The 24,709-nt window shown below is 39.3% G+C and overlaps 1 protein-coding gene across 1 annotated transcript in view; it reads left to right on the plus strand.

The window, feature by feature from the left end:
• The window catches only part of LOC140492209 (A disintegrin and metalloproteinase with thrombospondin motifs 19-like), a 538,786-nt gene that overhangs the window by 54,301 nt on the left and 459,776 nt on the right, over positions 1 to 24,709 (plus strand). Inside the window, 2 exon segments of the mRNA XM_072591100.1 lie at positions 45 to 202; positions 4,745 to 4,788. Coding sequence (XP_072447201.1) covers positions 45 to 202; positions 4,745 to 4,788 — 202 coding nt within the window.

The raw sequence follows: 24,709 nt of genomic DNA on the forward strand, positions 1-24,709 counted from the left end.
TTTAAGATATGCAATTAGAATTAATCATTTTAATTACCTTGTAGGAAGACCTTTATATAGGCCACCATGGGGAAAAGATGCTGGAAAGTTTTTGCAAATGGCAACATGAAGAATTTGGAAGGAAGAATTATTTCCATAGTGATATATCTCCCAGTTGGAGGGAAGATTTACCCGCTGTTGATGCAGCCATCCTGATAACGAGGTGAGAACATCAGTTACTTTAGTTTTAACTTGGCGCTTCATGTAACTTTTGAATAGATCACCTCGAAAGAGATCCTCAAAATTGTTCAAAAAGAAGTGAAAGCCTAATTGTGGCAAAATGTTTATACAGTGTCTTTAAAGTAGTCAGACATGACTAGGTACCTCACAGGAGTGTTAGGAAACTTAATTAGACGTTAAGCCACGTAAGAAGGTGATGAAAAGAATGGTCAACATTGTTCTGGTGCATCATATAAAAAAGCTGCAGAGGGGAGTGGTTTAGAAAGGGAGTTGTGGATCTTTGGTCTTAGACAACTGAAGGAGCAGTTGCCAATGTCTGAGCAGTTAAAATCAGAGAAACTCAAATGGCCAGAATAAGATAAGTGCAGAGGTCTGAGCAGTTGTTGGGCTGAAGGAGGTTAGAGGAATGGATAGGCCTGAGATGAAGGATTTGTAAAATTCATGATAATTTTAAAATCAACTTGTTGACCAGGAGGTCAAGCATGGGGATAATATGGCACTTGGCATGAGGAAGGACCTCATCAATTGAATTTTGAATGACTTCTGGTTTATGCTGGAGAAATATGGGACATCAGTGTGGGGTATGGTGGGCTATCATATTAAAAAGTAACATAAATATGAATAAGAATGTAATGGGCTTGATCAAGGTGAAGTCAGGTAATGTTATTGTGGTGGAAGTAGGCGGATTACTGATGAAACATGTGTGGGTGGGTTCACCTTAATGCTACGTAGAACATCAAGGTTGCAAACAATCCGTTTAATCTCAGTTACCTGGGAGAGGGATGGAGTCAGTAGTTAAGGACAAAATGTGGAGGAGGAACTGAAGAAACCAGACAGGATTTTACCACAGGCTTCAGATCTGATGTTAGGACTGTCCTGATTCTGCATTTTCCAGGAATCAAACTGGCATTGATATTCTTACAGGCAGTCCCCTCACAGTCTAATTCCAAATTTGTGCCCTGTTAAGGATGATAAGAGGGGTATAGATGCTATTGGGTCAGCTGGAGGGCTTGTAACTATGAAACCATGGCAGCCTCCATAAGGAGGGGGTGGGTGCTGTGGACTTGGTTTTAGAACCAGGATGTGATGAATTTGTGGGTCTCCAAGGCAGCATCAGGAAAGCTATCTCATTGGTTGTTGCAGCCATTTCTATCTCGATGAGTATTTTCCCAATCTGAAGTCTGTGTACCTCCTTTTAGGTAGTACTGCTTACCAATACGTGACTTCAGAGATGCCTCATATCCAGCCACCTAAATATGCGTTGAGAAAAATGCGTGAATATACATGTTTCAAGAGTTTTGAGTCCAGCTGTGCTGTTAAATTTTACTTCATGGATTATTAGAAGATAATAGCAATACTTTCACAATTTTCATCTGCTTTCTCTCAGTATCTTCAGACCAATCCTATCGAGTGGTGGCGGCTTATAACTCTTAGTTGAGCCAGCCTTTCTAATGTCTCTTTTTTTGAATTAATTTTTATCCAAGACACCAACCTCCTCTAGCAGGATGACTTTGGCAACATGATTTTTCTTCATAAAGGTAGATGCAAAGTTTAGTGTCTCTGCAATGGGTCTGCCTCCATACATAGATATCCTTTGTAGTCCCTCATTAGCTCTAATTTTACTGTTTATATGCTTAAAGAAGACTTTTGGATTCCCTTTTATGTTAGCTATGAATCTTATACTCTTTCTTTGCCTAACTTATTTCTTTTCTGCACTTTTATATTCAACTAGGTTCTCACCATGTTATCAATATGATAGCTGCCATTCACACTGTGTTATCTCTTAATCTCTTAATTCATCTGTCTCTCTGTTTATTATTCAGTGAGTTCTGGTTTTCATTGCCCAGCTTTTTGCTCTTTGTGAGAATGTATTTTAAAGGGGTTGAACAATTCCCTCCTGAAAGACGATTCACTATTTCCATAGAGTCGTGTTTTTCCCAGAAAATGTAGACTGAGAGATTGACAGTCTTCGAAATTAGCACTCCTCCAATTTGATATTTCTGTCTAGATTGCTCCTTGTCCTCCATAGCTACCCTAAACCCTTCAATATTGTGATCACTGTTCATTAAATGTTTCCCAACTAGCATTTGTTGCATCTCATCCCCTCGAAGCAGTTCCAGCATTATTTCTGATGTTTTGGAAACATACTGATCATGATGTTTCTCCTGAAGATTCAGAAACACTTCTCTGTCTCTGCCCTTTTCACTACTTCAATGCAATCTATGTCGGAATAACTGGACTCTCCCACTATCACCGACTTACAACTTCTGCATCTCTCTGTAATTTTCCTGTAAATTCTGTCCTCTGTTTCTTTTGCACCAGATTGTGCTGTATCCAATGGTGCCTCAAATGTCTGAGTTAAGAAACTGGATAGATTCTCTCTTTGACCCCTCCAGAATATCCTCACTCTCCTCCCTTCCATGTTCTCCATTATCAATTGTTGTTCTGAACTTGGTTACAATTCACAGGAAAACTTTGTCATTAATTGTTATAACTAAAAGAATGTTTCTACTTTTTCACCTTTGAATTTTGCCTTTCAGTTACTTAGGTTAATTATTAGATTATAACATTCTGCAGTTTACTTGAATCAGTAAGGTGTTTCAATTATTTCATGGGTATAAATTCTTCAATCTTTTTATCCTGTCAGCAGCATAAAAAGTAAATTTAATTTTTTACTAATCAACTTATTCAGGGATGTTATTAACATTTCTGGAGCAGGTGAGATTTGAACCTGGAGTTCCTGGTCCATGGGTAGGGACTCTACCTCTGCACCACAATTGCTGTCCAGTATTTTTGCAATTGCCTTTTTAAAATTTAAATTTAGATGCCAAGTTAAGCCCAATTTGGTCAATATTTTAATTTGCCTATGTTAGTTAAGAGGTTCCAGTTAAATATGAGTGGAAGCTAACAAAGTTGCTATGAGATTTTTGCTAGGATTGACTTGAAAGGTAAAGGGAATGCAGTACACATGTATTTTGAGAGTTGCTGTGAGTATGGTTGTTGGAGAGGCCTTCTCAAAAGGGCAACTCATGCTACTGGAAGGGCATTCCATGAACCACAAGATGCCCAATCAGGACAGACGGACCTACCCTTCCCTCTCCCTGAACCAGGTGCTTGTGGTCAGCCATTCCAGGTGATAAAGTAACCAGCAGGAAGAGACCTTGTCTGACCATGATCACTACCAGCGGAAGGGTAGCCGGGGGGCCCACAATATCCCCTACTGTTGGTAAAATATCACTGGCCGGGCTTGGCACTACATGAGCCTCCCCTTCCATCCCTAATCCTGGAGCTGTTCAAAATTCCAGCTGAGGTTGTGGCTAGGGCCAAATAATTTCAGCCGAATAACTTGGTCCAGACTATTTTCAACTTTATAAAGCCATAAGAAACTTGAGGTTGAGTTAGTAAATTTTTGGAAGTCAATGTTTAGACAACGGTTAATGGGCTGTGCACAGTTGTGAATGTCTCTTTCTAGAAAGGACATTAAAGCACAAAGTGTGTACAGTGTTGATTCATCAGAATAGCACCAGTTATAGAACATTTAAGAACAGACTGAGAAATACAGGACCAGTTTTGCTGGAGCAGAGAACGCTAAGAGAGAACTAAATGAAGGGTTTTAAAGTTATGAAGAATTTTAACAGGCTAGTGAATGAGTATTTGGTCTAGTTTAGGAATCTGTGACAATAAGAGTGAGGTGTGGGAGACAAAGGAGTGGAGGTCTAGAAATATCTCTTCACTTCAAGAGTTATTAGAATGTGGAATGCATTGGTATGGGGAATGTGTGAGAAAAACAGCAATGTATCTTTACAGGAAAAATGGAGAAGCATTTGAAACAATTGATGATACAAGTTTGAGGTAAAAGCAATGTCATAATACTGTCAGAAAGAACTGGCAGAAATAATTAACTAAAATAGCTCTTTCTGCGCTTTACACTTCTGTGTTGTTGGACAAAATAAATACTTGCCGAAATAACTTTTTTGAGCTTCAGGTATATACACAGACTTATATTGTGTTTGTTACCTAATCTTCCAAAACTAATCTGTGATTTTCATGCTGTTCAATTGGCGTTTCCAGGACTCGCTGCTGTAATCAGCAAATTTGAGCTAGGCCACTTAGAATTCTTACACACAAAGATAAATGGGAATCTGGAACACTCCTCCTAAATGTCTATGGGTGCTGAATCTATGGAAGATTATTGATGGAAAGTTGAGTTAAGGTATAGATAAGCCATGGTGTAATAGAGTGGCAGAAAGAGGACTCTTGTGGAGCAATGGTATGTAAGCAAGTTGATTATGAAAATAACGAGAATAGTGTTAAGAGGCTGATTGATCAATAGCCTTTCCTATGAATGTATTTGTCATGTAACAACAACTTTCTTGATGAGGACTTGAACACTGTTACATTGGTGAGTAACTGATAGTGTGTTAGATTGTAATGATTAGAATATAAATTAATCTTGAAGCAGTTATTGATACTTTTCTCTGATAGCTTTTCAAAAATATATTTTGTGACTTTGTCCTTTTTTTAGGAAGGATTTTTGTGTACAAAAAGATGAACCCTGTGACACTGTTGGTAAGCATGACTATGTGAACATGTTGAGCATTTAACAGATGCATGGTGTAGATTTACTTTAGAATTTTAAGTTTGTGATGTTGCTGTTCTATAGCATACAAAATATTTGATAAACAGGATGAAGATTTATGATGTATACTAGGGTACAGCCAAATCGTAAATACATTTATGAAGAACAGGTTTGTTACATTTCAATGTACAAAGGCAATCTTCGCCCTTTTTTATTTTTGGCAAAATGCCAAGCAACACTATTCTGATTTAGAATTATTAATGATAAATGAAGCACAAATGTTAAGCTTGCATGCAAAAGTGCAACTAGAGACTGGAGTCTTTATGATAAAATATGATCCAACAGTGATGGCGATTTTAATTGGAACAATTTCCTTATTGGAGCCAAGATTTAATTGTTGCTTTTATGTAAGAATTGGCCAAAATCACACTTGAATATTTCCTGTATAACAAAGTACTTTTTTCAGCTACATCATGTAAATCAAATAAATATCATTGGCTATATATCAGGGATTATCTACCTGCACTTTGTGTGCATTGTAAATTTTCCTTGATGGAGGATATTCTCTGACATTCCTGTTCAGCTTGAAAGAAAATTATCAGCACTTTAAAATTTCAGAAACTGAATAACTTTAACATTTTTTTATTGGATTTATTTTGAAAGTTGCTGGATGGTCAGTATAAACTGATGCTTTGAGGAGTTTTCTGTACCATCTAAACAGGAAAGAGTCATTGCAATGTAAAAGAATAAGTCAGTTTGTCATCTGCGAACTACAACTCCAATTAATACAGTAGGATAATGTAAAATTGCATGTTTAGAATTCTATATTTCGTCTGCTATGTCTATTGTATATCAAGGGACCTTGCTACTAACTGATATCAAATTAATACAATGTTTAATTTTTCAGTCTCTGAAATGTGAGAAAGCTAATGCCATGACTGTTGTTTATAAATGACAATCAGTTTTATGGACATGACAGAAAATGTGATTCTAAACTACAGTGCTCAGTGTCAGACATTGCTTTATTGTCTTTTTTTTTAATTGGCAAGAGGAATATTGGGCTGGAACTAAAGAGAAAGAGGGGAAAAAAATTCTTGATATTGGAAACATCTCAGTTGATTATATAAATTCCTAAACTTCTCTTGGCCTTAATCTGAATTATTTATTTCTGAAGCAGGCATTCATGCACAATCGCCATGGCCTACTATGACAGATACATTTGTATTTAAAAGATTAATGTTGGTGGTTGTATGGTATCTGTGGCAGATTAGATTATAGTTTGGGTTTGCAGTTTAAATAACTTTGAACTAGAACTGAAGCTTGCATGTTTTTTATAACCCCATAATGCTTGGAGTAAGATAAACTAAACTTAGTGAAGTAAATTCTGACTCTAGATAACCTTTTGATTTCTGATTTAATGTGAAATGTGTGTCAGGTTCACCATTGTGTGTTTTACACTAATCCCACACAATCTGATTGCCCGTTGCATTCTGGAGTGGATGATGTTTAATGACCAAGGTTTTAGCACTTTTGGCACTGTTGAATAGCGGTGGCTATGAACCATTCGGAACTGGCCACAGTCAGCAATCCCAGCACTGGAATAAGTCATCCCAAAGTCAACTTGATAAGGGGCCTTTGGTTTCATTTAAATCAGACGAGGTGAACTACGAAACACAACCGAGCAGCTCAACAAAGAACCAGTGTTGGTGTTTAGTCTGCTACATTGTTGGCAGTGGTCTGAAAGGTAGGATACGTGAATGATAAAAACATTTGGGAGAGAATGGGGAGATTGAGAGAGGACTAAGTGAACAGTTTGGGGAATGTTATCAGAAAAGGAGGAGAGATGATGAGGAAGAGTTAATTTAGAATGATCAAGAGGTTTGTGGATGACACAAATTGGTCGGGTGGAAAATAATGAGGAAGTTAACTGTGAACTACTGGAGGATATCAATAGACTGGACAGCTGGGCAAACATTGGCAAATGGAATGTGAGGTGTTGCATTTAGGGAGGGCTAACAAGTCAGGGGATTGTACTGAGTGGTAGGAGCCTGGCAAGTATTGAAAGTCTGAGGATTGTTGTTAACATATCCACAGATCCCTGAAGGCAGCATGGCAGGTGGATAAGGTGGTTAGAGGCATATGTGTGATACTTGTCTTTATCAGCTGAGGCATAAAATGCACGATCAGGGATGTTCTGCTGGAATAATGTAAAACACTGATTATGCCTCGAAATACTGTGTGCAACTTCTGGGCATCACACTATAGGAAGGAAGTGATCACACAAGAGAGAGTGCAGAGGAGATTCAGCAGGATGCTGCCTGGGCTGGAGAGTCTGACTTAACAAGAAAGATTGGATATATGGGGATTTTGTTTCCTTAAAGCAGCAGAAGTCAAGAGGAGACTTTATAGAGGTGTATAAGATTGAGGGGTATAGATAGGGAGAGGCACTTTACCCATTACTAAGAGGGTCAATAAACAGGGGGTGCAGATTTGAGGTAGGAGATAGAAGCCTAAGATAATGTTTAGAAAAATGATTTTATCCAAAATGTGGTGGGAGTCTGGAACCCACTGTCCTTTAAACCATCGTAACATTAAAGTGGTAATTAGATATTCAGTAGCATTGCCATAACTTCCAGGGCAATGGGCTGCAGATGGCAATGGAATTGGTGTATTCAGGTCTTTGTTGATCAGCGCAGACATAGGTAGCCAAAGGAGGCCCCTCTGTCCTGTCAGCATTTGAGTCTGAGTAAAACAAATAACTCCTTGGCACTGCTGTAGAGAAAGCTACAACACATTTTAACCTCCACATTTACATGAATATTTTCCAGTAATCTCACCTTTTTAAAGTGGCACTTTTTGTAGACTGTCAGAGTGCACAAGGATCATTTAAGACTTCTCAGTTTTAGTACTAGGACCTCAAATAAGTATCCAAGTCCCAAAGTTCTTTCACTATTTCCAACTTGAACCTCCACACACCGATCTTGTTCAGTATTTAGGAATGTGGATTATAGCATGCATTACAGAATGTAATCAGTGTGCCTGTCCTAACCACCGTTTTGGGAACTTGGGCATCTATTTTGCAGTTAAATCATACAGTCGGTTCTGTTATAACACAATAGTTCTGTTCTTATGCAATCCCGTGTCATGTGAAAATCGCGTAATACCCACATCATTTAAACTAATGTGGCCTAAGTTACATTATAACCAATACATGCTTTAAAAGTTCACACTTTAGAAAGAGTGGCTCCAATTTGACAATCGTGTTATAGTGAATTTGCATTAATGAAATGTGTGTTAAAGCAGAACGCCATGTAGTTTGTATCACCATGACCATTACTAGTTCATAATATGTATAGTACTCTTGTTCATCCACCACTGCTCAGAAACAGTTAAATATTGAACTTCCCAAAAATACCAGTTACTGACTAGCGAGATTGAATTTCTCTTATTTAAATTTGAAGTATGATATTCTGAAGGTAGAGACAGACAGTGAAACTAATGGTCCATTTGGCCCATAAGAGCAAAGTAGCAGCAACAGTCATCAAAATGAAAGAATTTGAGTTTTTATTCAACCTTATCTAATCCACTTAAGGAGAATATGGATAGTTTCCGAGACGCGCATTATCCTCTATCGTCAAAACAAAAAGATTGTTGAAAGCAGCACAATAATTATGGCTTTAATCAAATCCTCAAGATTAACTATCCTCCCTGTAGAGTTTAGTGTGTTTAACTTGGGCTATGCTTGGGCTGGCACAGTAGTTGAGGGATCAGACAGGAGGTGGTGGGGTGGTTGGAAGGTCTGAGGATGGGTGGAGGGGTGAAGGTGTCCATAGTTCAGTTTGTTACCAAACAAGGAAAAAGGTGCTTCCATGCAGCAGTGCTAGTTTCAGGATAGTTACATATTGCCAGGTCCTTAAGCGTTCCACTCTGCAAGTCTGATAATAGACCTTTGTGAAACAATGAGGCAAGTTTAGGTACCTTGATATTACAGTGAGGTACAATGTAAGTCAGGTGGTTCATATTACAAAATATAACTGCCGATCCTCAAAAGTAGTGTGTGTTTGCTGCAATGTTAAACATTTCAAAGTGCCTTGAGATTTCATGAGAAAGTTCCAACTCTCTACTTTTCCTTAAAGACGTAAGTTATAAAATCTTGTTGAAGCTGATAATAGCTATAAAAAGAAGCTGTGACCTAAAACAATTGTTTTAGCCCCTAATGTGTTTCACTAAGGAAAGGATTTTTGAGCATGCAAAGGCAAATCGTTTTATAATTGTTCAGCATTTGGCTTTTTTTGCTTTCTTGCTAACACAATTTACTTTGTTTTGAGAAGACCTGAAGTGAATCGTTTGGAGTGGAGTTACTTATTTTTTATCCATCCAGCTGTTTGGCTTTGGCCCTCTCTTCATTAAATGCATCTCTGCCTTTTAAGTGAGTCTTTGGCAGTCATTAACATCAATGAGGTCATTTTCCAGCCCTTTAGGCTACATGGAGGAACCTTGTGGATAGTTCCCATTTATGGCATGGTACAGGGCTACAGGCTGGTATTCACATCACAGAATAATGTTCAGATGCTGTGTTTTATCAAGTTTGATGATTCTCAGATTATCTCACATTTTTGCTGCATGTGTTTGACTCTTTTCTGCCACTTGTCAGCATGTGCAATCATTTGAGGTAATTCAGAAATAATGACCATGACTTTACAGTGTACAAACTCGAAACTTTTGAAATCTTGTCCAGGTGAAGGATCAGAAAACTTGCAAGTCAGATAACAGGATTTGAAAAAGTCAATGAATATAAATGTGCAAAGATATTAGAACTAGAGGTAGGTGAGCACTTTGGGGACAGTGACCACAATTCGGTGATTTTTACTCTAGTGATGGAGAGGGATAAGTGTGCACTACAGGGCAAGAGTTATAGCTGGGGGCAGGGAAATTATGATGCGTTGAGGCATGACTTAGGATGTGTGGATTGGAAAAGTAGATTCCAAGGCAAGAGCGTAATTGATATGTGGAATTTGTTCAAGGAGCAACTATTGAGTGTCCTTGATTAGTACGTACCTATCAGGCAGGGAGGAAAGGGTCGTGTGAGAGAGCCGTGGTTTAATAAGGAGTTGGAATCCCTTGTTAAATGGAAGAGGGCGGCCTTTGTAAAGATGAGGCGTGAAGGTTCAATAGGGGCGATTGAGAGTTATAAGGTAGCCCGGAAGGACCTGAAGAGAGAGCTAAGAGCAGCAAGGAGGGGACATGAAAGGTCCTTGGTTGGAAGGATTAGGGAAAACCCTAAGGCTTTCTATAGGTATGTTAGGAATAAAAGAATGACTAGGGAAGGAATAGGTCCAATCAAGGATAGTAATGGGAAGTTGCGTGTGGAGGCTGAAGAGATTGGGGAGGCACTGAATGAATACTTTTCGTCAGTATTCACTCAGGAACAGGACATTGTTGTCGATATGAATACTGAGGCACGAATAAGTAGAATGGATGGCTTTGAGATATGTAGAGAAGAGGTGTTGGAAATTCTGGCAAGGGTGAAAATAGATAAGTCCCCTGGGCCTGATTGCATTTATCCTAGGATTCTCTGGGAAGCAAGGGAGGAGATTGCAGAGCCATTGGCCTTGATTTTTGTGTCCTCTTTGTCTACAGGAGTAGTGCCAGAGGACTGGAGGCTAGCAAACGTGGTTCCCTTGTTCAAGAAGGGGAGTAGGGATAATCCTAGTAACTATAGGCCAGTGAGTCTCAATTCTGTTGTGGGCAAAGTCTTAGAGAGAATTGTAAGGGATAGGATTTATGCACATCTGGATAAGAATAATGTGATCAAGGATAGTCAGCATGGTTTTGTGAAGGGCAGGTCGTGCCTCACAAACCTTATTGAATTCTTTGAGAAGGTGACTAAGGAGGTAGATGAGGGGAAAGCGGTAGATGTGGTATATATGGATTTTAGTAAGGCGTTTGATAAGGTCCCCCATGGTAGGCTACTGCAGAAAATACAGAGATATGGCATTGAGGGTGAGTTGGAGGTTTGGATTAGGAATTGGCTGGCTGGAAGAAGACAGAGAGTAGTAGTTGATGGCAAAGGTTCATCTTGGAGTGCCGTCACTAGCGGTGTTCCGCAAGGATCTGTTTTGGGACCATTGCTGTTTGTCATTTTTATAAATGACCTGGAGGAAGGGTTAGAAGGTTGGGTGAGCAAGTTTGCGGATGATACGAAAGTCGGAGGAGTTGTAGACAGTGAGGAAGGATGTGGCAGGTTACAGCGGATATAGAGAAGCTGCAGAGCTGGGCAGAAAGGTGGCAAATGGAGTTCAATGTAGCTAAGTGTGAGGTGATTCACTTTGGTAAGAGTAACAAAAAGATGGGGTACTGGGCTAATGGTCGGATACTTGGTAGTGTGGAAGAGCAGAGGGATCTTGGTGTCCATGTACACAGATCTCTGAAAGTTGCCACCCAGGTAAATAGTGCAGTGAAGAAGGCATATGGCGTACTGGCTTTTATTGGTAGGGGAATTGAGTTCCGGAGTCCTGAGGTCATGCTGCAGTTGTATAAGACTCTGGTGCGGCCGCATCTGGAATATTGTGTGCAGTTTTGGTCGCCATACTATAGGAAGGATGTGGAGGCACTGGAAGATGCAAAGGAAGTTTACCAGGATGTTGCCTGGTATGGTAGGAAGATCCTATGAGGAAAGGCTGAGGCACTTGGGATTGTTTTCATTGGAGAAAAGAAGGTTTAGGGGTGACTTGATAGAGGTGTACAAGATGATTAGGGGTTTTGATAGGGTTGACAGTGAGAACCTTTTTCCATGTATGGAGTCAGCTATTACAAGGGGGCATAGCTTTAAATTAAGGGGGGGTAGATATAGGACTGATGTTAGGGGTAGGTTCATCACTCAGCGAGTCGTAAGTTCATGGAATGCCCTGCCAGTAGCAGTAGTGGACTCTCCCTCTTTATGGGTATTTAAGCGGGCATTGGATAGGTATATGGAGGATAGTGGGTTAGTGTAGGTTAGGTGGGCTTTGATCGGCGCAACATCGAGGGCCGAAGGGCCTGTACTGTGCTGTATTTTTCTATGTTCTATGTTCTAAGTATTCAGGACCATTTGAAAGGAAATTTGTTGTCACTCTGGGAGAAAGAAACACTATCAATATGACTGTTGATACAAGAGTGAACAATGGAACCTATTTGTCTGTCCTGGCTCAACAAGGACTTTTCATGCATTGTAAAATTGTCTCAGACTCTACACTCGTGAGCTTCCTGTAACACTATCCTATCGAGAACACCTGAATCTCACCAGTTAGTTTGACATTGCTCTCGCAGAGTATGCTTCAAAGATCTCAATTTTTTTTCTAATATGCTCCAAATGGAACTTTTATAATATCCTCTTCCAGCTTTGAGTTCTGATTACCGTTTCACCATAATGTCATTTAGGTGTGATGGGAGTCGTACTTGCTCTGAACGTTTAGTCAGCCTCTGTCCTTTGTGAGTTTAAAACTTGTGACATAAAAGGCAGGAGCTCAATTGCTTCCGTTTGAGGCAAAAATACCAGGAAGGAGCAGTGCTAGAACTTACGTTGAGAGTTGGTGCAACTGGGCACTGTAGAAATTGTGTCAAGTGATTTGAGAAATATCAGTGGGTGAATGTGGGTTCATGAAGAAGTAGTTTTGACCACTAAAGACATTAAAACAAAATATCTATGTTTATATAATAACTCTGGATAAATAAATATAAAATATCGATATGTGTTAAATCAGATCAACCAGCTTAGAAATGACTAGCTGGGGTGGTGGGAAGCATTGGAGTCCTTTCCTCTCCCACACTTGTGGACATTTACAACTGACATGCGGCTGTTGATTGTCCATTCTAACACGTCTACCCACTGTCCTATGAAAGTTCGATTCCTTCCCATTTTGCCCCCTCAATCTCAGTGGAGTGAACACTGGAAGACAAGAATTGAAGTAATCCCAATCTAATTGATTGTTGATCCAATCATTTATATTAGTGCTCGTCTAGAATGATGGAGACCTGTTGCTAGTTGATTTAATCAGATAATGGAAAGAAACTTTCTGGTTTTCTAACAGTGCATGAATGTTTCAAGAAAATGAATGAAAGGTTCTAAAATTCAGAAGAACATATCTGAGCTATAGTGTACGAGAGTTGTGCGACACATGGTTCAACTGTAATTTTCTAGCACCTAAAGTAACTGTGCCCCTGGGACTCGCTTGGAAGTTGTTAAGGCTAGACAGCAGACTTTTAGTGTGATTTCTTGTAACTTTTAATAGCTAGTCTTGCATTAAATCTGCTAAGTTACAAATCAGCTTCAGTCATATAGATATTAAAAGAAGCTAATATATCTCAATCATTACAGTGTTCTCAAAAGTCTTTGAATAGGAGACTGTGAACCTATAATATGTGCGCCTATAATTAAGCATGAAATGAGGTGACTTCGGTATAAGAACACAGATTTCAAAATGATGTTTGATTGTTAAAATTTATTTTGTGCAATACAGACTAAATAAGAAAGAAAGACTTTTGCTTTTATATCATACTTTTAATATCCCTGGAATGGCCCCAAAGCATTTTCAGCCAGTGAAGAACTTTTAAAATACAGTAGCATAGATAATGTAATGTCCCACAATGTAGTAAATGACCTGTTTTAGTGACATTGAATGAAAATTAACTTTGGAACAAGCCATCAGAAGAGCTTTTTTTTTTACATAAAGTATTGACAGTTTGCATGTCCAGATGCATCAAAAAGACTCAGGGGTACATTTGGGCTCCCAAGGTGAATAGCTCAAGTTGGACATTTTCCTGGATTTGATGCATCTGTATTGGGAGAGAAAATATGCACAGACTGGTATACACTCTGCTTTGGAGGGGTGGGTGCATGCTTGAGTCTGGCCTGCTGCCCCGGACACCGTGTTGTAACTTTTTAATCTATTTGTGGGATATGTGCGTTGCTGCCAAAGATATCATTTATTGTCCAAACCTAACTGGCCCCAAGTCACCTTCTTGCACAGCTGCATTATGCAGTGAAGGTATATCCATGGTTGTGGTAGAAAGGAGTTCCAGGGTTTTGACCCAGTGATGCTGAAAGAATGGAATTTTTTTACCACGGCAGGATGGTGTTAGATTACAGGCAGTGGGATTCTCCACTGTCTTTCTGGATAGTACAGGTCAGAGTTTGTGGTGCATTTGAAGAAACATTGGAAACGGTGGAGGTGGTATCCATTGGAGGTTTCAAAAAGAAGCTGCATTTTCATTTGAAAGTGATGAATGTAGAGGAATGTGGAGAGAGGGCTGGAGAATGGGACTAGCTGAGGAACTCTTTCTGGAACTGGTGAATTCGACGAGTCAAATAGCCCCCTTCTATAAACAGCCACCCTATGTCATTTATGAACCAATAGAGGCAGCCGGAGAAAGATGAATGAGAAGCAACAGTCTAACCAGTGAATCGTTTCCAACTGTCTTGAACAGAATCTACTGAATTTCTTTCCCAGTTTTTCCCTTTGTCCATAACACCCAGGTTTTCTTTCTTTTTACATGTGTATATACAATATATACATTAAATCCTCTGCATCTGCAAAATCACAAATCATGAATTCGCTTATCTGTGCCAAAAAATAAGGAACAATAAAAATTGCATATCCTTGATTTTTAAAATCTATTTTTAACAAACTCCACGCTTACATATTTTATCATTCACACGTATTCTCAAGAGTGGAGCCCTTGCAGATGCAGACGAATACCTGTTTTATGTTTAAAATCAGGAGACCTGTATGACGATGGCTCATAATTGTTTATGATCTAATTACTTATAATGAGCAATCATTTTTGTTATGTATAGAAACCTGGTCCATGTTTTTGGTTTAGCTGAATCTGAAAATGAGCTAAATTGGGGTATCTTTGCATAGTTTTAAAAATCTTGTAACTTTTATGACAAGTCTGAGAAATGGTGAGGCTTGATTTCTATTACCTCAGTCATGCATGACAATTTTCAGTGACCGCTGTTTGAGAAACCAATCCAGACATATCTACAAAAAAAGAAATAAATCCACTTTCCACAATCTTTCAAAACTTAAGTCCTGTGAGCAATATTAAAAATAAAGTATCTTTGTAACCATCTTGACAACTCTTGTCAGATTGTTAAAGTTTTTCCTGCACTGCATTAGTGTTCTTGAAGCAACAGTCCTAGCATTGACTTCGAATGTCACTGCTTCCCAACAACTCCTGAGCCTTATGCATAATTTCCTGTGGATTTTCAGGATGTCTCACTTGTTTGTGTCTTGCATCAAGCCCTCCTGTGCATCATCAGAAATGCTAGCTCTCACATATCAGCCTTTCTTCTAAGTATTACATCGTACACTCGCTTTTGAGAAAGCTCCCACTGTTTGTTTGTTTGTTGAGGCACTTTGTAACCTTAAGAAGTTACAGGCTGCTCATGGTATCTGGTTGCCTGCTGATGTGTGGTGCCAATGAACAATGTAGTGCTGTGTTCACACAGCAAGCACTTCAAACAGCAGGAAGTAGAAAGTTACCTTGCTGGTTGCAGTACATTGAATGGACATGGGTGAATGAGACAGTGCAATCCTTCTGTCTATTTTAAGGTATTGAACATTTTAATCCGCTGTGTTTTAGTTCTACCAGTGTCAATGTTTTGACAGTTCACCAAAACCGTAACAAAGCATTTAGTGCCAACACTTCTTATTGCTCATGTAAACACTGTGTAGAACGGAATGTGTGGACAACATAATGTTGATGGTTGTTGAATTTTAAGTAAGATTTTTTTTAAATGGACAGACTTAAAATTAGAACTAGGTTTATTGTTATGTGTGCTCATGTTCGAAAAGACCAGGAGTACAGTGAAAAGTGTGCAATGTCACCAAATGGGTAGAAACCTTGGAGTACACGTTCATAGCTCCTTGAAAGTGGAGTTGCAGGTAGACAGGATAGAACATAGAACATAGAACATAGAAGAATACAGCGCAGTACAGGCCCTTCGGCCCTCGATGTTGCGCCGATCAAAGCCCACCTAACCTACACTAACCCACTATCCTCCATATACCTATCCAATGCCCGCTTAAATACCCATAAAGAGGGAGAGTCCACTACTGCTACTGGAAGGGCATTCCATGAACTTACGACTCGCTGAGTGATGAACCTACCCCTAACATCAGTCCTATATCTACCCCCCCTTAATTTAAAGCTATGCCCCCTTGTGAAGAAGGTGTTTGGTATGCTTTCCTTTATTGGTCAGAGTATGGAGTACAGGAGTTGGGAGGTCATGTTGCGGCTGTACAGGACATTGGTTAGGCCACTGTTGCAATTCTGGTCTCCCTCCTATCGGAAAGATGTTGTGAAACTTGAAAGGGTTCAGAAAAGTTTAAAAGGATGTTGCCAGGGTTGGAGAATTTGAGCTATAGGGAGTGGCTGAATAGACTGGAGCTTTTTTTCCTGGAGAATTGGAAGTGAGAGGTGACATTATGAAGGTTTATAAAATCATGAGGGGCATGGATAGAGTGAATAGACAAGGTCTTTTCCCTGCGTATGGGAGTCCAGAACTAGAGAGCATAGGTTTAAAGTCCGAGGGGAAAAACTTAAAAGGGACCTAAGTAGCACCTTTTTCACACAGAGGGTGGTATGTGTACACAATGAGCTGCCAGAGGAAGTGGTGGAGGCTGGTATAATTATAGCATTTAATAGGCATCTGGATGGGTATATGAATCGGAAGGGTTTGGAGGGATATGGGCCAACTGCTGGCAAATGGGACTAGATTAATTTAGGATATCAGCTCAGCATGGACAAGTTGGACTGAAGGTTCTGTTTCTCTGCTGTACATCTCTGACTCAATGACTGTATAACTGTAAAAGTAGATGGATGCCCAGGTAGGCTTTGAGTTTGAATGGATTAGTGGTGCTGGAAGAGCACAGCAGTTCAGGCAGCATCCAACGAGCAGTGAAATCGACGTTTCGGGCAAAAGCCCTTCATCAGGAATAAAAAGGCTGTGCTCTTCCAGCACCACTAATCCAGTATTTGGTTTTCAGCATCTGCAGTCATTGTTTTTACCTTTGAGTTTGGATGTGCAATTTCACACAAAATTATTCACAACCTCAGTCAGCTAGTTTAAGGACATGCTTCAGAGTGACCACAGCATTTTATTTTGATAGGAAGAGAGGAAAACCTGACTGAGTCATTGTAACCAGTTTCCAAACATTCCCAAGGTCAACCATGAAACACCATTGATGGATGTCTAGGAACATGTTTCTAGTCTAACATCTTCATTAGGGAAGCTTCACTCCTAACGAAGGGAGTATAAGGAAAGTATATTACTCATCAGATAAATAAGTGAAGAGAAATAATTCTAAATAAGGGAATAAAGGAGTAATAACAAAACAGAATTGTTGTTCATATCAACAAGTAAGATCTTTCAATTATCACGTATTTTTCTTTTTTTTGTGATTAAGAAATGTATTTTTTTCTCTCTATTCTAAAGCTGCTGTTTTGCTTTGAATGATTACACCAGTAAGCTAGTCTACAGTTGTCTTGTTGAAATGGCCTTTATTTACATGAAATAGAATTTCCTCTCCATCACTATGATTCTTTACTTCCAACCCCCTTTTACCTGCTTATTGCTTAATAGATACCATTATAGCTAAGATTGTCTTTTATCCTCTTCTGATGAACAGGCTTTGAATTACAACTTTGATTCTGTTTCTGTCTCCACAAATGCTGACTATTTCAAGTGTTTTCTGATTTTAGTTTAGATTATCAATATCTTATATTTGTTTTGAGATAGAGAGCTTACCAAAGGTTTGATTGCGAAGGCCTCACAAGACACCTTCCACTTAAATTACTTGGGTGTTGTTGCAGGGCTGGTTTTATCACTACAAACATATACAAACTCTTTGACTTTCACCGTTACTGGAGTCCCAATGTGCTGTGATTTCACTCATCATCTGATAATTGCCCTATTTGGTTTTGCTGGACCGTATGCTAATGTGAGGCTGAGTAACTGAATATAGTCAAGATGCAGATACATTTTTAGATTTCAAAGGCATCGAGGGGTATGGGGAGAGAGAAAGAAAATGGCGGAGTAGGAATATGAGATTGAATGGTGGAGTAGGTTGGAAGGGTTGAATGACCTTCTCCTGCTGCTGTGTTTTATGTTTCTCTGTCCTCACAAAAACAATTTCTGTTCTTTTGTTCAAGTGCATACCCATAAAGCTGCATCAGTCTTCCTTCGGCAAGGAAAAGCATTGTACTTTATCCTTCAGTCACTCCAGTGAATTCAACACAAAATATTTACGTTATTGATGAGGAGACACTTGATAGGCTTGCATTGTTTTCTTTAAAGCAGAGAAGACTGAGATGAGACTTGTTGGGGTGTTTAAGAATATGAGGGGTATAGACAGGGTGAATAGAGAGCAGATTGGTTGAGTGGTCAATCACAAAGCAGCGTAGTTTTAGGGTAAGGTGCAGGAGATTCAGAGGAGATTTTGGGAAGTAAAATGTTTTTGCTCAACTGTTAGTGGGAATCTAGAATGCATTGCCTGGGAAGGTAGTGGAGGTTGGAAACTTTAAAAACTTAAAAAAAAATTGGACAAGCACTTCAAATGTCATAACATTCAAGGGTATGGGACAAGTGCAGGAAATTAGGATTAGGGCACCTTTATTGGTAGCTAGGTCAATGCAGACTCAATGAGCCAATTGGCCTTTTCTATGCTGTATGAATCTATGATATATTGGCAGAAGTTGATAAACAGTCATAAATTTGTCCTTCTAGAAGTTAGCGGTTACTGGAGTTCGAGTAGCATCGTTGAGTTGTTACAGTGCATCTTAAAGATGGTAAACATGGCTGCCCTGTGCATTGATGGTTCAGTGAATGAATACTGATGATAGTGGATGGGGAGCCAGTCAAGCAAGCTGCTGTGTCCTGGATGGTGTCAAGCTTCTTTACTGTCATTGGAGATGGACCAATCCAGGCAAGTGGGAAGTATTCCATCACACTCCTGACTTATTCCTTGTCGATGGAGGACAGGCTCTGGGGAGTCAGGAGGTGAGTTGCATGTTGCAGAACTCCCAGCCTCTGACCTGCTCTTGTAGTCACAGTCTTAATGTTGTGATTCCAGTTCTGTTTCTGATCAGTTATAAATCCCAGAATATGAATAGGTATCACACGTTAACAGTATAGTAAGTACATTAGACCATGTATTCTGCATTTCTTGTAAAATCATTATAAAGGTATAAATTTATGATTCCTTCAGAAATAGCAATTTGAGAAAATGTTGCCACTCTGTATCGGATTGAGTGACTCTTACTCAGAACTGAGGAAGAGTCACTTGTACAGAAGCATTACCTCTAATTTCTTCTGTCCTCAGATGCTGCCAGACCTGCTGAACTTTTCCAGCAATTTCTGATTTTTGTCTCTGATTTACAGCATCTTGTTTCCCATTATGTTTACTGTCAGAAAGGGCTGAATCTTACAGGTTTGGCCAAAGAAATTGCGTCGAGTTATTTAGGTTGCCTCCATGTGTCCTAGAAGGATTTCTCACTATATTTGATGAGACTTACTTCATGAACTATCAAATGACATGTCTCACATTTGATTTCCACCCCATCTTACCACCTGCTGTTCCTGGATTAACTCGCAACGCAGGGACAACCTGCTCCAGCACCAGCTTTGGAAGCCAATGGTGCATCAGGATGAGTATTGACAATCTATAGCTGCCCGGCACAGTTGGCCTGGACATCGCAGTCTGGGAATATCTGCACCACATTTTACAGGCATGGAACTGGAGGTCCTGGTGGTTGGAGTGGTGCTCGTGCAGAGCTTCACTCCCCACCGCGGCGAGTGGTCCTGGGTCTCCATCAGTCCTTGTGTGCAGCTGATGAGCCCAATACTAGAGCCACATCTCCCACCTGGCTGGTGTTGCCGGGAGGTGGAAGTGGTTTTTGGCCTTAGGTTCACTGGGATTCCCATCTCTGGTTTCTTTTCTATACTTACTCTCGCCGACAAGTGTTCTCAAAGAATCCTATCTCTTCGCACTGGAAAAGAATACCCTTTCCTGTCACTTAGAGCTTCCTCTAAGTCAGTTTCTTCTGACTGAGAGTCTCCCATTTGGTGTGTATGTTGCCTTTCTTGAGGGAAGTCTTTAGGGAATCTTTGAAATGTTTTCCTTGTTCTCTCATTCGGGTGCCTTCTCTGAGCTGGACATTTCAGTCATGTTCCAGACATAAGATTGAGCCAAAATATTGAATTGTGAATTTGATTTACATTCCACAGGAGATTGTTGTGAGAAGGCTTTAAAATGAGCCAATCTCACATGAATCGCATTATCTTGTGGGAATTATGACAATAATCAAGAAGACAGGTGACCGAACTATAGGTGATGGAGATTTCACTGTACCATTGTTACTGTAGCACCACTAAGGCCACTTTCCAAATCAGTAGAATGATGTTGAAAGCTAAAGCTGGTGTTGTGTAATATTTAACTTTGTACACAGAACCTATTAGTTTTAAAAGTATGAAACTCAGTTCACCACATCACTTATTATTTTTATCATCACCACTGCATTGCAATGTTACACAAATCAAAATACTGTCTCCAGACAGCACTCACATTTGGAAGGCCAAATTCTCAAGTGCACTTAGTCTTTTTCAAGTAGACACACAAACAGATTTCACAAACCCACCATTATACCTTACTGAAATTCTAGTGGCAACACTGCTAATTTTTCACTTTGTGTTTGTTATTTTTTCTTTTCTTTCTGCAGTGCTATAACTGGTGAATGTCAATTTCAGGAAAACAGTTCATGGTTTTGAACTTTCAGTGTGGAAGTTGCTCAGGAATGCCCTTAGAAAATCTATTAAAATCTTTACTGATGATCATTTTTCCCCACATCTGTTCTGCAGTTGTGGAATTCAGATTTGACAAATAAAAGCACTGCAAGAGAACTCAAACTGGTATGAAAGTGGGCCATTCTTCTTATAGATAAGAAAATCTAGGGTTGAGCTTTAATCTCCTGTGAATTTGAGCACATAGCTTACAGACACGGAACCAAGGAAGGAAGGGAAGGCATTTTATGCAGCTGAGTTTTTTTAATTGCCATTGCATTACCCTTTTATTCTTGGGGATCCCCAGGCAGGATATCTAAGCTGTTTATACTTGAAGTAGGTATTACTGTGAAATTATCAAACAAATAAGGTAACAGGGCCATAAACCTTTTTTTTGCCTTATTTTCCTGCATGTACCAGATATATTCCAGTTCAAAAGGCACTCCTCAAAAGCTGACTGCCAGCCTTCTGCTCTGGTATACTTAGAATTGTGGATCTGCTCAGAACCTGGGTGCTATTGAGGTGTTTGCTCAAGAAAGAAGATGGATTGGCACTGATGGATGTTTTCCTCAGTATTTATACAAATTATGTGACGCCCCATGATCAGCAGTGATTGCTACTAACTTAAACTTGTTACACATGCAGTATTGTCTGAATTTCCATATTCAATTCTGGGTGACAACACTGCCACAGGGCAGGGCCACTCTGAGAAAACACTAATTCACCGAAGCAGGAAATCTAGGTAGTTCGGATGACATTAAGAATACCACATGTCATGTGCACTCAGTTATTTCAGTTCAGAGTGGAACGAGAGAGTGGATAAAGTCAGGGCTCTAGTCACTTGATGAATGTTCACAGTCTGTGCAACTTCGGAGTTATATAAATAGAAATACATTTTTGCATTTTGCATGGAACTTCCCTTAAATTATCTCATCAGATCGAACTTTCAGCATCAGCAGAAGTTGGACATTCTGCTTGGTATCGTAATAGAGACCTATATTTTAGACACATTATAATTTGGAACAAAACAGAAAATGCTGGAAAAAATCAGGAGTGGCAGCATCCTTGGAGAGAAAGCAGGGTTAATGTCTTGGGCCCAGTGACCATTCTATAGAACACTTCTGAAATGTTAACTGTGCTTTCTCCTCACTGATGCTGCCAGACATGCTGAGTTTCTCCAGCAATTTCTGCCTTTGTTTCAAATCTCCATCATCCACAGTTATTTCTTTTACTTTATAATTTGGGTTGGGGAAGATTTAACATTCTGTAGTCCCAATTCAGATAGGGAGTGAAATGTCTCAAATTAGATTACTTTTTAATTGGGTTCTCTATTTAACATCATTTCTGTATATTATTATTGTTTCTTCTTTGTACTATTCAGTATTTATATTTGCGCAGAAAAATTGAACTCGTTTTGTTTAGTTGATTTGTGGAAAAGGGTTGGGATCCCCAAATCCAGATTCACCAGATCAGTGAGATAGGGCACAAAAAAAACCTATTTGTCAGATTTCAGGAGCTCAATGCATCAAGAAGCCAAGTATACGAGTTGTGATTAGGTTCATGGGTTGAACTGTGTTGGTTGAAAACATATTGACAAGTAAAATCAAGAAAATATTGTTTTATGAATGAATAAATACTAAAATGATATATAAGAAAACACTTGGGGTGGCACAGTGGCTCAGTGGTTAGCACTGCTACCTCACAGCACCAGGGACCTGGGTTCGATTCCCACCTCAGGCGACTGTCTGTGTGAAGTTTGCACATTCTCCTCGTGTCTGCGTGGGTTTCCTCCCACAGTCCAAAGATGTGCAGGTCAGGTGAATTGGCCATGCTAAATTGCCCAGAGTGTTCAGAGATGTGTGGGTTAGGTGTATTAGTCAGCGGGAAATGTAGGGGGTGGGTCACTCTTCAGAGATCAGTGTGGACTTGCTGGGCCAAATGGCCTGTTTTCACACTGTAAGGAATCTAATCAAAAACTATGGCTGATAGGTGATGTATGTTAGAACGTGGAAGACACAGGAGTGATTCTTAAATAATACATTGCACCTGTTTCCACGAAGAGAATGATGATTTGGAGATTGTTGCTGAAGATGAACAATATTGGATGGTATAAACTTTGTGGGGAAAACATGTAAGATTTAACATGCTTGTACTTGAAAGTGGACACATCACCATGACATGTACCACATGCTACTAAGATAAGTAAAAGAAGAAATGGCTGACGCTGTGTTATTGTCTAATCCTCTCTGCCTACAGACGTGGAGTCAGAGCACTGGAGTTCTGCCAGCATTGTACTGTTGTTTAACATTAAAGGAGGGAATAAGCATATTTATTTATAGCTATTTCATGTAACTTTAGTAATGGCAAAATTATTGAAAAATGTTCTGGGAAATAGTATAAATTGCCATTTAGTAATGTATTTGCTCGAAGGTATGGAGTTATTAAGAACATGTCATATTTGACTAATTTATTGCATTTGTAGTCAACATGAATTTTAGCAAGACTTTTGACAAGTTTCTCTGTAGCAGATTGGTCAGAACCTTACAAACTCAAGGGATCTATGAGAAAGTGGCAAGTTGCATCCAAAATTGGCTTTGTGTGTCTGAAGGTTGGCTCCAGTTGCATTCTGCAGGGCTCAGTACTCAATACTGTCATACTTTGTATATTTCAATGATATAAACTTAATTTTGCATTGTATGATTGTTGTAGACCTGTATTCATTTCCTTAATACCAATGCAATTTAAAGCAAGTAGGTTCTATGAGGCCAAACTGTCCACTCGGTAGACTTGAAAAGTAGGTGCATTAAGTTCAATCGTTAATCTTCGTGAGTAGTCTATACTGTGTTACCTGATCTCAGTTTAGGCGTTGGTATGTTGACTATGAATATGCTCCATACCACTGTGTTGTAAAAGAAAGTCTTCCAAAACTCCACCAGGTACCAGATCTAGAGGGTTTTAAAAAATATTTATGGTGATCGGGGCAGGCTGGAGCTCAGAGGTTGAATAATCTATGACTGCTTGCGCATGAATAATGACCAAAGCATCTGAGAACCTTCCTGCAAACAAAGGGTCAATTATTTAAAGAAATGTGGGGGGAGGAGAAGAAAGGTAAGGAAACAGCATACAACGAAGGTATGATCATGAGAATAATCCACACAATAACCCACACAAGGCTCACATTGTGCACTATAATCAATGGAGCCGTGAAGTAGTCAGTAAAAACAAGCAGTCATTTGAAAATAAAGATTGATGTGTTGGATGTCTTCAACAATTCTGATTGTTGCAGAAAGTTTTTCTTACCAAAAAACTATCTTTAATCTGTGTCACGTAATTACTGAAGGATGATTTGACCCAGGTTTTCAAATTATTCAGGGAAATAGTTACAGTAGATGGAGGGAAATTATTTTTGCTAGTTGTCAAGTTTATGACCAAGGGGCATAATCTAAAAGTTGGAGCTAGAACTTTTAGGAATGAAACTACTAAATATAAAACTATTCTGGATGCAAAGAATGTTAGAAGTTTGAAACTCTTTCACAAAAAGCAATTCATTCTAGTTCAGTTGTTTGTTTTAAACTGAGATCAATAGATTTTTATTATTCACGGGTATTAAGGGAATTGGGGTAGATATGGGTTTGGGCTGCAGATTAGATATGATCTCATTGTATACTGAAGCAGGTTGAAGGGGTTAAAAGGCTTACTGCTATTTCTTGTAGTCATGATTTGGAGATGCTGGTGTTGGACTGGGGTGTACAAAGTTAAAAATCACACAACACCAGATTATAGTCCAACAGGTTTAATTGGAAGCACTAGCTTTAGGAGCGCTGCTCCATGTACTCCACAACCACCTGATGAAGGAGCAGCGCTGCAAAAGCTAGTGCTTCCAATTAAACCTGTTGGACCAAAATCTGGTGTTGTGATTTTTAACTTCCTATTTCTGTATTTCTAATGATGGTAGATGTTTTGAAAAGAATTGTGAATAAGAATTCCCTTTCAGCACGTAAGTTATATGAGTTAAAACTTGCAATGATGAAGTGGAAGTGCAATTTTACTTAATTTAGGGAGTCTAGTAGGTGATAAGTATGTTTGTC

This window comes from Chiloscyllium punctatum, chromosome 2 (genome assembly GCF_047496795.1).
Source record: "Chiloscyllium punctatum isolate Juve2018m chromosome 2, sChiPun1.3, whole genome shotgun sequence".
NCBI classification, from domain to species: domain Eukaryota; kingdom Metazoa; phylum Chordata; class Chondrichthyes; order Orectolobiformes; family Hemiscylliidae; genus Chiloscyllium; species Chiloscyllium punctatum.